The sequence below is a fragment of the Gopherus evgoodei genome, chromosome 6 (assembly GCF_007399415.2).
Source record: "Gopherus evgoodei ecotype Sinaloan lineage chromosome 6, rGopEvg1_v1.p, whole genome shotgun sequence".
Lineage (NCBI taxonomy): Eukaryota > Metazoa > Chordata > Testudines > Testudinidae > Gopherus > Gopherus evgoodei.
In genome coordinates this window covers 99,106,304-99,121,261 of record NC_044327.1, presented here as the reverse complement: position 1 = coordinate 99,121,261, position 14,958 = coordinate 99,106,304, and the positions used below count along the sequence as shown (strand labels likewise).

Genomic DNA, 14,958 nt, shown 5'->3' with positions numbered 1-14,958 from the left:
GGAAACTCAAGAGTGATTTCAGGTCTTTTTAAGATGAGCCCTTTCTTTCTCTGGATCTGTTCCTACTTCCACTGAAGTCAGTGGCAATTTCAACTATTTTCAATGGACTCAAGAACAAGCCCTGTCTTTTGAAGTGTTTAACACCTTACTGGATTAGACTCTTTATGTAAAGTTGTCTTTGATGGGATAACCTCTTTGTTTAATTGACCCCCCTAATTTACTTCTTGTTATTCGGTATATAATATGGTCCTGGCAATGTACGAATCTAATTCTTATTGCATTCATTTGTATCTTAAAATGTGTTGTTACTGATGGCACTTATTGTGTACAATAAACTTTATTTACAAAAGAAAGTCCAGTACAGGATCTAGGCAGAATCAACCCATGCTTTTATTTCCATTGCATATAAAAATTTCATATGAAGGTATTGATGTACAGTACTACTCCATAGGCTGTAAGAGAGGCTAAGAAACCATTGAAAGACTAATCATTTGCAATGTTCACACAAGTTGCCAGTCTAAAGACATACCCAAAGGAAAAACCAAATTAAATCAATAACAAAAATTGTTCAGGATTTCTGTTATTATAGTGTCCCTTTTATACTGTTTAAAACAAAAGCAATCAAATTCCTTTGGGCCAGGGCTGCTAAAATCTACAGTTTGTGTCAAAAAGGAGGCTCTGTTTTTCCTTGAAAAAGAATCTCTCCTTTCACTGAACAGTCACATGTTACAAGGGCTGGGCATCAATGGAATGGAAAAGAGGTATCTATCTTACACTAGCAACTTAATTGCTATCAGGAGTCCTAACTGGCCTACAGCAACTGTGGTGTTTAAGTGGCAAGGGATGCTTAGCAGAGGCCAATTCTGCAAAATTAATACTAGTGTTATTTAAAGGGTTACAGTCGTGCTTTACACCTAGTGCATCTACACTATGCACATGTGTACAAAAGCCTTAGGTACATCTACAAAAGAGGAAAGCTTTGGCTGCTTGTAACACTAATATCAATGTTGGAAACATTTCCAAGATTTCAAGTTGTCTTTTGCACTACTCTATGGATTATGGTTATACAGTACTGTACTGTACTTCCTGTACATCTAAATAAGGAAGGAACATGAAGGACAGTTGTCAAAATAATAATGCACATGAATTCTGATTAATTCATTTTCCTGTGTGCCTAAGAGTCAAATGAGTTATTACAACTGTCCCATGTGTATAGCACATTTGTGCAGTACTGTTTCAAATGACTGTGTTAACTTCAAAAAGGGAACAGGTAATGGCTGAAGTAATCCCTGATTATAGTCTTCAAAAGTGGAAAGAAAACAATCAGGTAGACAATGCTACTGTAGGTATAGAAAAGTTTGACTTTCAAATGGGGCCATGCATGAAAAGAGGTTGTAGTATTGTGCATACTAGCTTGTGCCAATGACCAAATCAATTAATGACTAAAAATATTGCAGGAATGCCCAGCCCTAGCCACACAACTACCTTACTTTCAAATGCAGCAAAACAGAAGAAAATATTGTTCAAAGTTAAGGCACAGCCCTGGGACCAAAGACCTGCAGCTTTTTATTTATATATCTTTATGTATTTTATAGTTTTTCTCAAATCTTCCATAAACAAGCTCTAAGGTGACATATAATATATTACAGGAGAAAAAATGTACAAGGAGTATGTATACATAATATTCATTCTCTCACCAAGAGTTTCCAAATATAGCAACACCAACCTGTCAAGGATGATGTTATAATAAGAACTGATAATTTACAATTAACATTACAGTATGTACATTACAATAAATACATGGTTGTAAACAGAGACAAACAAGACTGTATTACAGGTAAGGTCATTTGGTGAGAAAAATGCATGGCACAAAATAAAATAAATAATGCATTTTAAAAGAATTGTCAAAGCTTTCTGTAAAATCCATTTCATTCAAGTTTTTTTAAAAACCTTTGAATGCAATTTGTTCTACCTGTATTCGCTCATAATTTTTAACAATAATGCAAAAAAACCCAATTAAAAATAACAAACACAGCATTACTGAGTACAGTAACTTGCAAGCTAAAGTGTACTCTTATAAGCAAATGCAGGTTTTTCTTTTTTTCCCATTCAGTACCCAACTCATTGCACTTTCTTACGGCAAAAATATTTAGAACATGTAAAGCCACTTTTAACTGTATTATTTTTAAAGCAGTGTGCAATGCCAAAGCACACTTCAGCAAAGAAAAAAAAAAGATTGTACAGTGCATTAGATCCCTGGCTCTAAGAAATCATATATTTTTCTACTATTTGATTGTCTATGTGTATGGGTGTATATTTCACAATATGGTGGCATATTCTTTAAGTCTATTTGTTTTCAATTAGTGCAGATGTAAAACTCTTTCAGGTCCATATTGATTTTTGGAATTTATATTGCTTTTTTTCATTATTAAGATTCCAGGCACTCTTGGGGATTGAAAGGCTTTTTAGATGGGAGTGGGAGCTTAGGGGGAGATGGTGAGGGAAAGAAATGAGCCTAAAACTCCTATCAGCATGGTGAAATCTCTCCATTCACTTTCCCCCTTTGGCATCTTCTCAGATAAAGCCCTTTCGGGGCTAAAGGCAGATAAACCTACGACCTGGAGATAGAAAAATGCAAAATGCATTAAAAGCTAAACCATTATGCAAAGTTTTTTAAATGGGTTTGTATCCTAGATCTTTGAAATTGGTATACCCCTTGTTCATTTCCTATAAATTCACAGGTTCAACTGAACTCAAGCAAAGGAAATAAGTGCCATTTCCATTTCATCTTGTCAAAAAGTCACCTATGCCTTGTCATTCGATCAGAACTTGTCACAGAAGGAATCTTGTTTGTTTTCCTAGGCAACTATTTCCCAAACTCACTCATCAAAATTAGTCTTAATAAAGAGTCAACCATAGGAGATAAATTCCTTCCCACTACACATGACCTATCAGTAGAAATGCATAACGACAAGCATGACTCTATAAAACCTCTTTTTCTTTCCAAGTTACTGAAGGCTTAGGTACTGATCAGATTTCAAAGTAGGATCCTTTCAGCACAACTGGGACATAGGAAGAGAAACATTTTGAAATTGTGAAGTAATGTGGGGGGAAATCCAAACTTTTCCAAGCATTACTGGCTTGTTTTTTTAAAAAAAACCTTATTATCTGGCTCTTCGTGCAAGGAAAAGGAGTTCTGAAAAATACGCTAAAGATTATTTTTTAAAGACACATACACACACACTTCTGAGGTGAGCATGTGCTCCAGCTAATCAGAAACTACTGCCTAAACTGCTGACACAAAATAAGTTTTAAGGGAGACAAAATAGGAAAGATTCTACTGTTTTGCCACAGCAAATGGGTTGTTCTTATTTAGTGATCTCCAGTTCTCAGCCTCAGAGTGATATTCTAATGGAACTAATTTTATTAAGCAAAGAGAAGTGTTCTGTTTATATAAAAAGATGGTTCATCACTTTTTCATACTGGGCCCACTCCTGCAATTCCTGGCTTGAGTGGTCCCATTGGTTTCAGTGGCACTACTTGTGGGAATAAGGGTGGGGTTGCAGGGTCAGCTCCACTGTGAGGACAAAAGCACAATGCAGACTTCTGTTGTTTGTCCGGAAAAATTATAATAAAAAGAAACATAAAATGAATTCCATCCTACTGAAAGGGTTTCCTGCAACATAAACAAAAATATTTCATGGAAGTCATTGGTATATAAAACAATAGATTTTTATAGCTCAAATCAATGCTATAAAAATCTAACGTGCAAAACTAAAACTAAAATCTATAACTAGATAACTAGAAGTATTATCCAGTGTTGCACAGATTTGTACTGAAAACTTGCAAGTTACTCTTTGGAAAAAATAACCAGTGTCAGATGAAGTTCTGAAGGTGTTTTTTTCTTTAAATATAATACCTCAATACATTTAATAATAAAAGTAAGCTCTACAAAAGATCTCTGTTTTACATATAATACAAAATGCAGAGGTCAGTGTAACCCACTTGGTCACACTTCATTTATTTTTTTTTCAGTCATGTATTAGGAAGACTTGAAATTAGAAAATTATGCAATTTCCACAGCTCATCTTCCTACAGGTAACAGATTCATGTTGTGTCCCATTATTCAAGTGCATTTGTTTTCCATTAAGAACCTCAGTTCATTCTCTGGCTCTTTTCTTAAAACTCTGATGATGAATGTTACTCAATGCCTTGCTTGTAAATAAAAAACAAAACAAAACAAAAGACCCAATGCACACCAGCCTTTTGCTGGTAGGCTGTATTCCTCTGAAACCACTTTAGAGATCTGATTTTTTCAATCAAATCTGCCAAATGGAGATCTTATTAAGATGCTGTTCATGGATGTTTTCCCCTTTGCTCTCTGATGCCATGGAGGTGAAATTGTGGTTACAATATTCCTGAGTGCCAAACTGAGTAATTAAGGTCAGTTTTGATCAACAAACGTCCTGGCAGGTGACAGTGAGGTGTGACCATGGTTGTGGCATATGATATGCACTTTGGAAACCATTTTCTAATTAAAAAAAAAGAGAGAGAGAGAAAGAGACAGAGAGAAAGAAACTGAGTCTTCACACTGTTACGTGTCAGGAGAATGATCTTCCTCTAGTATGCAAGGTTCTGGGTGGCTCTCCTCCCCTTCCACTTCTTCGCCTACTTGCTCGTCAAGAGGAATTTCAGTGGATTCTGAATCCTGGGTGCAAAGAGTCTTGGCGTCACTGAAGCTGGTGTCTTCTTCCACTTGACTTCCACTGTCCTTTTCAGTGTCTGATTCACCATCTTCCTCCAATGTTAGTTCAAATTGGAATTTTTCAGTTTGGCCCTGCCGACCCTCTTCCTGGTCATCAGGTGCAGGAGAAGGACTCTGAGGGATTGTGCTCTGGTACCATTCACGATTGTCCTCCAGGGTATCCAAGATATCCTGGGCATCAGGGTGAACAAGATCTGCCCATGTCTCCCAGAGAGGATGAACAATGTAGTCTATAAACCCCACCTGTTCCAAGTAATGTCACAATACAAAATTAGGATGAGTACCTCATTCCCAAGAAAAAAAGCACATATAGGTTATAAAACAAAATAGAAATTCTTGATGCTAGGACAGAGGCTCCTGATGTTCATTCCTTCCCAGAAGAACAGAGTACAATGTCTGAGCATACTACTGTCAGAAACAGGAACGCTGGATACCCTATCTTTAAGAAGGCTGAACAGAAGCCGTGCTATTCTATGTGGAAAATGGGCTTTTGTAGTATTCTCAACAGATCGCATTGCTCCAGGCTGAATCCGTAGCTTTTTATTGTGTATTAATGGGAAATGTATATTGGAAAGAGTTTATTTTTAAATCTAATTCCCAACAACTTATTCTTATCTCTTAAGCTGAACTGCTATTTTACATATGATTGTGCTATTAAAGGGAAGCTTAATGAAAAGATGTATTGTATTCCTCCTTATAACACATCCCACATTACAGAACAGTGCCATGCTGGAGCTCTTTGGCCCACACACAGCTATTTTTAATGATAGGAAATCTCAACTCCTCTTAAAAGCGGAATTAACTAAAGGGGGAAAAATTCAACAACATACATCCAGAAACCCATGCAAATAAAACAAATCAAGTGGCTAAGATCCAAGTTTATCTATTAGAATGTATTGGCATGTTGTCTCATTACTTATTCAAATGGATTACCTGTGATTTCTCTACAGATGCATTGTGCTTATCACACATGGGACTTATCTCCATGCCCCTCTCTCTTTCCCGGTCTCCCTGACGAAAGAACTCTTCCATTATCCTGTCCGTCCACTGGCGATAGAGCTGGAGTGGCTTGGTTGGATTGCTCAGATCTGCACAGTGTACCATATTCTGTAAAACCTAAAATGGACAAATATATATTATCTACTGAAGACCTCCTGTGTTATTAACACCAGAGCTGAAAGGCTCTTTTTTCCATTTACACATTTGGTGTCTGCGAAACAGAATCTTGAAAATACAGGTAGCGCAGCATTTATTCTGTACAGCAAAAGCTGGATGTGCCTACGTGTGTTTTTCACACTTCCATTAATAGCCACAAATTATCTCACTTCTACAGCTTCTGTCTATATTAAGAGGTAGAAAATGTTTAAGTGCAAGACTAATCAGGTTCAAAGATGCTTAGAGGTTAGGCCATAGCAAATTAAACCCAGAAAAAATAGTTTCCTAGCTCAAAGCTCAACCAAAGAGCTGGTCAATGCCCAACAGAATGTGATACTGAATGGAAATATGGCACGTGTGGCTAATGAACACGTTTGAAAGGAAAGGGAGAGTGTAATGAGGTGAGAATGGGGACAGAATTAAATGAGACGAACACCCACGTAGGACTGGGGAGCCAAACCTAGTAAATGAAGGCTAGTGACTATTTTTCAGCATGGATATCTTACCTGAATTCTGTCTGAATAGTTATCAAGAAGCAGAACCCCAGAACTTGTCACTTTCTTGGTTTCAACCATAGTTTTCAAATCAGCCAACAGATTCATATGTTTAGACATGTCTGTTGCAAGCACCTTGAAGGCGAAGACAAAGCATTAGTAACTAACATGATTGAATGATTTTTTTTCAATATTTGAATATGACAGCCACCAAATCACAAAGAGATACAGGTTTATGTTATTGTTTTTTTGGCGGGAGGTCTGAGGGGAACCATGATCCACATATATGACTATATAATTTTTTTTCCTAACTAGGGTTCTCCATGCCGTAAAGGCTGTTGGTTGTGCCAGCCTTTAGTTTTAACTCAAAAGAAGCCCAACATACATGCTTTACACATAATGCAATTTTCACTGCATTGCCTGCATTATGTGCCTGAGTGTATATAGTATACCAGAAAACTATCTAAGGTTTGTTTTGTTAATGCAATCTGAATGCATTAGAAATGGGAAATTCAAGCTGTAACTCACAATGTCAATGACCATTTTCCTCAGTGATTGTCTTTGTTTTTTGGTCAAATTCTGGAAAATGTCACAATTCTCCTCCTGTAGCAACTTGAAACCCACAGCTAAATGATGGTTCTCCAATACTGATGAGTCATTGTACATCAAGGCAAGTTCAGAGTCTGCAAGACAGTGACGAGGCAGAATGTTAACAAAGCTTGTGTTTCCCCCCAGGTTATTTTTTGATTTTTCAGATTCCCAAGACAGCTGAAAAGCACATATTATTCTAATATTTCCAACAGTCCTTCTCTGTATTCCTTCCTGCAAGCTGGAGGTCAAACTAACCCCTTCCTAGATTTACCATTTGGAATCTCATGAGATGGTAATGCAGAAAAGTGAGTTCATAATATTTGTAACAGGATTTAGAAATAGACTTTTGTTCCTTCCATATTTTAACTATCTGTATAGGCTTGCACAGAAACAAGCTTTGTGTAACTCAGAGACTATCAGAACTGGTGAAGTAAACTTAAAACCCCAGAAAACCCTAACAAACTGAGGCAGAGTATGGGGAACAAGCATAAAGAATCAGATCAGTACTTTCAGAACCCATCCCACATGTGCACCAAATCAGATGGAAAATATGGCACTCACACCTTCCAACACAATTTTATTAAAGTTAACTTGCATCTGCCTACAGCTCAGAGCCAGGAAAACAAAGCTCAGGATTTGCCCTGGTTTAAGCATGTAGCAAATAGCTTAATTTTCAATTTATGCACCTCAACAAACTCAGGCACTCTGAGGAGTAAAGGGGCCATTAGTATATGAAAACAGCATGTTTTGGGAGGAGGGTGACACGATGATACCAGCGGTGCTTCTCAATATTCTCTTGGAGAGCCATATGGCTTGAAAGCCCTAAGCAGTCACCTGGCCCAATAACTGAATTGCATGCAACTCGCTACTAGTGACAGGTGCTTCCTTGTCAAATGTGAGTATTCTTAACTCAGACTATACGGCAGGGAAAATAAAGGGGCTCATGTACCCTCTTAGCAACATCCAGGAACAACTTGTACTTAGATATATGCAGACATCTGCATGCATCTACTCAGGCCGACTAACCTGCCTACTTTGGAAATGAAGAGCATATTTTATTCCATTTACGTAGGAGCACAGCTGGATTTTATACACACAACCATTTACATGCCTTTGAGTATATGGCCTATAATGACTGCATTATTGAAAAAGAATCCTTTGTATGCAATCACATTTGTCATTTATTGACATTAATTTCTGTTTATTACAGTTTCTGTATCCTAAATCTAGCTGTGCCTCAGTCTATTCTACTCTTTGTCCCTGTTATCTTCTTTTATAGACACTGTAGTCTAAAATCCCTTCAGCTCAATGGGGTTGCACATGAAGGCTCTTGTGTTTAGATTTAAGGAGCCTCATTATGTATTCTCCTGCTGTCTCACTCTCCTGTACCGAACACGTGAATCTTGTGATTCAGGAAATCCTTCCTCTACCTTTCTTTGCCTTGAAGGCAGAAAAGCCATAATAGCAGAGAAGAAAAAGACCTTGTTTGTCAACCAACAGCCCTTTCATCTTTCCCAGAAAATTCAGTAAGCGTGTTTATTTGCTATTTTTCCAAGAAAGAACGTGGAAAATTGTAGGAAAATCAGCCTTTCTGGAAGCCAAGGCTGTAAGGAGTGCTCAATACTATTGTTACTCAGAAAGACTGAGGTCCTGTAGGTGGTTTGATTTTGTTAACATTTGTAATTGCTGTGGAAGAAGGGGAAAGTACCCACATGTTATTCAATATAACAATCTTGTTAGTGGCTCCTGGTATGTTTGTGAGAAAAGACTGAAGAAAAGTATGGCTTTATATAGTTGCTCTCCCTCAGGGATTACAATTGAGGGGGGAGCACCTTAATTCCCACAGCTCCAAGGGACCTTTGCCAAAGAGGCTGGTTAGGGGATGCAGAGAGTCTGTATCTCCTCTCAGTGCCCTAGCGACATCCCTCCCGGTCAGTGGCAGACATCTTGGGTGCCATAAATCAGTATATATACTTTTAGATGAACTGTTCCTCTGTTTGGGGGAGTGTCTTTGTCCCCAAAGATGGTGATGCATTTTCTACTGTTTTTCTCTAATCCTTTTAAAGTCTGAGTCCCCACTGAATTTAATACTTGTGAAAAGAGCTCCAGTGCGAGCCTTTTTGGAGACTGGCATTCTCTGTTTATCCACAGAGTGAAAAAACACATGTAGTGACAGTACAGACTTCTATACGGTGCCATGGCAATGTACTTCCAACCTAACTGGCAGGGAACACTATCCTGGGGGGAGAGACAGTGTTGTACAGTCTCCATTGCCCTGAAATCCTTGGCCTCTCTTTAGCCTGCCAACAAGAGTGCCAATTAGTGCCAAACGTAATGTGGCAGCTTGTCCAGTGGTGACTGGACTAAAGTGATTGTCTCGTTTCTTATAAGTCACTGAGTAACTATATGAATAGTTGGGCTGGATTTGAACTGTTTACCCAGAAGTGAAGAGCTTTATATACCACTATCAGTCCCTTGAGTTGGCCAGTCACCCAATAGTAATCTCAAAAAAATTCAGCAACCTCCCCAGAAATGAATAAAAATAATTCCCAGATTTAAATGCTTTTACTTAAATTAAACTAAATTCTTCTCATTCTATAGCAGTTCCATGCCCTCATAATAGTGTGTTATCATTGAGTGTACCCACAAAATGGTTTGTTTACATCTTGGGAGATTTAATATTAAGTGCTTTTTTGCACACTAAGCCTGGTTCAGTCTGTTCCTATGTTGCGCTGTTGAAGTTGCGCACTTGCTAGTAATACAACTTTGAAACTTCTAACACATCTCCTATCCTCCTCCTTGTGGATGAGTCACCAATTTGCATTTCACTATAGGGTAGCCCACAGGCCATTAAAGCACATAAAAATAAATTCAAATAATGATCAGGGTCTGATTTGAACTTATAACAGCAAAAAAGTCAAAGCTGGAACACTCTCCCTCAGACTGCTGGGTCATGGCATAGTAGCAATGGTGCAACAGAGTCAGTCAATGCAGAAATTACTACAGTATCTACTAACATGTATGAAGATGGGTTAAAGATGCACCCACAGACATGATTCCATTTTCTTGATTTTTCCCCCATGCTTTCTCAGACCCTCAATGTAATTTCAACCTTGATATTTCTGGTGAGCTACAGCTCTTACCCATTTTTTTTTCTTATTTAATGGAAATCTTACATAACTTCCACTTATTTCAGAACTACCACCATTCTGCCCCTAGTGGATGACAGTGCTAGAGTTCATCCGCCTAGTAACTCCTGCCCCCTTTGAGTATATGTCTAGGGTTAAATTACTTGCAAAATGACTATCAGATTAAAATACAAACATGTGTATATTCTAAGAAAAGGTAAGAGAAGGGTATGAAGTGGAAAAGCTTGTGCTTCTCGTTTTCTATGCACATATCTTACAGGATACCAAGTAGAAACTAAATATTACAAACAAACAAACCCACACTTACTTGTGTTGATAAGAAATTGGTTTGAAACCCCAGGGTGATCAACATCATGTATTGCACTGGCAAAAATTGCTGCAAGAATCTCCAGATCAGTGAACACTGCCTGAAAAACCATACAATAGAAACAATAATTACTAACCAAGGAAACTGCCTTTTCAGTAAAAGGACAGTACATTGATTTTTTTTCTCCTTCAAAATTCATATTTCAAAAAATAAACAAAAACATCTTTCAATATAGTTTAAATATAACAGGAACTTCAAAAAGTTATTTAAATATAATCCTCACAAAGTTTTGGAAAATAGTCCTTTACATATACAAGACATTTCAAATTTGGGTATTGACAGGTACTTCCATAAAAGTGCCTGTTTTTTAGAGGTCCTTAGCACTGAAAACACCACTGAATTCAATAGAACGAGACAATTGTGGGTTTTTCAGCATCTCTCTATAAATAAGGTCATTTGTATTTAGATCACTAAATATAGATAGGTGCCTAAATCTTAGCACTACCCACGTCTGAAAATTTTGGCCTAACTAATTATTATATACTATGGTGTTACCCCAGGTAGCATATTTATATTGCATTAAGCATGCTTATATTTCATTATCAACATATAATATGTATTGGTGACATTAAAAAGGAGTATACCTCCTAAATGATATTAAGAGAGAATGGTTATGATTTATTATGTCCGTTAGCTGCAAGGTATACATCCTACAATGTACTCATTCTCCTTTTAGAAGCCATTATGAAAATACTCTAGTCAATAACAGTATGTAGGATGATATTAGTATTTTACTGGCTCAAACACTGTTGAAAACAAGACTGAAGGATAGCTGACTCAACAGATCAAGTAATGCTACTGAGAATCAGTCTGGCTGCCCACTGGAGCAAGTGGTAATGCAGCTCCATTTATGAACAGAAGCTGAACCTCCTCCCTGCCATGAGGGAAATCTTCTCCAAGAGGACTGATTCCTTTAGGAGCCAACAGACCTCTCAGAGATCCCTAGAGCTCTCCCTGTTCATTCACTTCAAGGGGAAGGTGAGGGAGGGAGGAGGCATTCAGCACCTATGAGCCAGAGGGCCAAAATGGAAATCTGGTCTAAGTGGATGCAAATCTTTTTGAATTACTGGAGTTTCAAAGTAAGATGTAAGTTAGGCTTAATCATAGTCTTATAATAAAAAAGGAGAGAGATTCCAATGTTTCTCTAGCTTCCTTTCACCTCAGAGACTTAAGCTGTCTTTTAAACAGCTCGGATAAAGAGGATTCATTTTAAAAAAGTCAGGATTTCAAGGTTTTTTTTAAACAAAATAAGACAACCCATTAAGGATCTAACATGGGTTTAACACTGCCTGAGTACTGAATGTTACACTGAAGCAAATGTTAGAGAAATTCAATTTGGAGAAGCAGAAAAATATAATGTAGTCTTGTGGACAAAAAATGTATCAGTGAAAAAACCAAAAACACTGCATTATATTACTTAGGGAAACACATCCTGTCATCGCCTTTTCTGTATAATTGCCAGTGGTTTAAGTGAGAACTCCACATGGGAAATGACAGGACATGACCTGTAGTTAAAAGTAGATGGTGAAAGCAGGTTACCACCTTATCAACAGAATGTGGTTGATTTAGCGCTAGTCACTGGACAAATCCAAGTAAATAAACTTGAGTCCTCACTAAATTCCCTGAGAAGAGAAAGTCTCATGAAACTATATTACAAAAAACACACTGTCTTACAGACACTGGGATCGTTTACATTTAGCTTAGAAGAGTTTTTTATATTTTACATGCGTGTGTTTCCCTCTCCCCTCTTCCATGGATATGTGGATTTACCTCCAAAGCTGGGGTTGACAGCAGTACGTGGGTAGACTGAACGACATCTGCAGCATGTATGTTGTTGTGATATGCCACATCTGCATGGTAATGGTCTTCTAGGGTCATCAAGTAAGTTATTAAAGTGTCTACTGGAATTTTAAATGTTTTTAACAAATCCCGTTCCTGGAGGAAGGAAGAGGAAAACAATTAAGTTTATAAGAAACATAACAATTGATGAATAAAGAGTACTAGTGCTTGCTTCCATCTTTCCCACCTGGAAAATGGTATGCATAATGACTGTCAGAGGTCGGTTTCCAGATAGTTCTGCTATTTTGAAAACATGCAGGCCCCATTTGTTCACATCTTCTAGTTCCTAGAATGAAATTAAGCAAAAGAAACTCTTAAATCAAATACTTAATTTTCCAATTATTTTCTGTTTGAAATACCTTCAACAGCAGAGTCATGAAGATTCAAGCTAACAAATTGGATAACCCATTGTGAAAATAATATACTAAACCCTCTGACAGTGCTCAAATGAAAGTTTGCTTTTTATGTTGCTGATGATTTATGCATAAGAACCTTATTAACACACATACAATGCTGGTTTATTTTACGTTATGTACTTCTCAGATAGAAAAAACTCCCACTGTGTTCCTGTTGGAACAGAAGTTTACTATACACTCAATTCATTTTTTCAGTGTTCCTGATTTATACTTGCCTAAGTGAGATAAGAATCTGGCGTTAGCCTTTGAAATCAAAGGGCGTGGAAAGAGTATGGGATAACATACTGACGTCTGTTTGACAACCTGAAAACTTCATTAAATTGCATGGTAAGTTTCTAAGGTCTTGGTAGAGAACAGGTTAAATCTTCCTTACCTTGGCAAGAACATCTTCTTGTTCGGTTTTAACACCGAATTTGGGGATACTGGAATTAGTTAAACTAGAGCTGTGCATCAGTTTTTTCACTCCACTGATCTGGGACATAGGCCTCTTCTTTTTCTCTTTCTCTTTCTGTGTTGGAGAAGGGATTTCCACTTCATGTTGTTTGTCTTTGAAGATAGGGAGAAAAAAATAACTCTGAAGGGCATTTTCCATACTTACTAAAATTATATATTTTTTGGCGATCTCAGTGGTTAAGATTGCTTTTGTGTACACTATAACCCTTCCATTATCATTCTGTCTTTTTTAAGCTAAATGTGTAGACTAATAATTATCAGAAATTAAAAACAACAACTGAACAAGAAATGAAGTTCAACTGTATGAATCACTGCACTATTCCAAAGGTTGTTTCATTATTTCTGAATAGACTTTGAGGGTAGTTTGTGGCTGCATCATCCCCCCTCATCCAACAATGTATAGGGAGGTAATCCTTTACATAAAAAGAAAGTAGTAGACCTGGCCAGAAACTGGAATTGAATTCCATGGGACATTCCAAAATAATAATAATAAAAAAGTTCAGAATCAGAATGAAAAAATGAATTTAGGTATTTCCTTTAGAATGTGAATTCCAAAATTTCGTTTCAACTTCTGGAAACAGCAGGCAGGAAGTCAGGGCTCCTAAGGTTTCCGAACTGCCAGAGTCTGAAAGTCCTGGTAGCTCCCACTCCGAGGCAGCCAGTGTGGCAGGCTGCCCTGGAGCCAGGTGTTCTGAAATGGCGGTTGCAAGCACTAGCAGGCTGCCAAGAAGCTAGCAGGGCAAGCTGGCAGGAAACCAAGCAGGCAGAACCAACCAAAATCTGCCTGGTTTCTGTTAGAATTTCATTATAACCAATGTGTTCTCAAAGAACATTTCTGCAGGAATACAAAATTTCAACAAACTGGCATTCTCTGACAGAAAAAACATTCTATTCCAGAAAATTTCTGACCAGCTCTAGAAGTTATGTAACATAAATACAAAAAATAGCTTGAGCTGATTATGGCAAGAAGAGCATTGATAGATTTTACCCTTAAATACTGGCTTCAGGCTAAAACATTATCATCTCTCATCCTTATGTGCACAGCCCAAGAAAATCAGAATATTTTTTAAGCCCTTGTCAAAATACTGCTTGTTTTTTCTTTGGTTCACACTTTAGTTTTGGAAATGTTTGTTGTCTGAAGTGTTGTTATATTCTGAAGGGTGACTTTGTAAAAGTAACATTGTGAGGAATCATATTTCTTCTGTTTCTAACGGGGGGGAAATTACTTACTTAACTTATGATGTAATAGATTTTATTTCTTTAAAAAGGGCCACACCTGGAAGTTTAAACTGGGATCTGAAAATCAAGCTGTTCTTTTTGGTGCTTACATCATTACCAGTAATAAAGATATCTGTAATCAGGACTTAACTTGCAAGTTTGCTCATGGCCTGTGAAGTACAAAAGAGTGTAATTGGTTGTTTTCGGATGAATTAGCTCTATCGTGTTAACCAAAGTGCAAACTTGTTTTTGTCAGACATGAAGATGTGACTTGAAGATGCAAAGGAAGGAGATGTGTCAAGTAAGAAGGTGCCATTTTTATAGAGTCACTTTTCTGACAATGACCACACTTCATATGTGCAGAAACACATCCAGAAGGAAAGCTCAAAGATCCAGATACATAGGGCCTGCTTCTCATTTACAGATGGTTACTTTATGTTGCTCTGGAAGTATGAAGTTTAAAGTGGTTTAAAGTTGGGGTAAATTGCACTTAGATACACTTTAAGGCCCC

General features: G+C 37.5%; 1 protein-coding gene across 8 annotated transcripts in view; it reads right to left on the bottom strand.

Annotated features, from left to right (window-relative positions):
• Window positions 1–368: 368 nt before the first annotated feature.
• Window positions 369–14,958, bottom strand: part of PDE4D (phosphodiesterase 4D) — a 960,682-nt gene continuing 946,092 nt past the window's right edge. For all 8 annotated transcript variants that reach the window (XM_030567589.1, XM_030567587.1, XM_030567590.1 and 5 more), the window contains 8 exons: window positions 13,150–13,322; window positions 12,548–12,646; window positions 12,292–12,456; window positions 10,462–10,561; window positions 6,943–7,097; window positions 6,427–6,549; window positions 5,699–5,881; window positions 369–5,008 (listed from right to left, as the gene is read on the bottom strand). In XM_030567589.1, coding sequence (XP_030423449.1) covers window positions 4,595–5,008; window positions 5,699–5,881; window positions 6,427–6,549; window positions 6,943–7,097; window positions 10,462–10,561; window positions 12,292–12,456; window positions 12,548–12,646; window positions 13,150–13,322 — 1,412 coding nt within the window. In that variant the 3' untranslated portion in view covers window positions 369–4,594. The remainder of the gene's footprint in view (window positions 5,009–5,698; window positions 5,882–6,426; window positions 6,550–6,942; window positions 7,098–10,461; window positions 10,562–12,291; window positions 12,457–12,547; window positions 12,647–13,149; window positions 13,323–14,958) is intronic.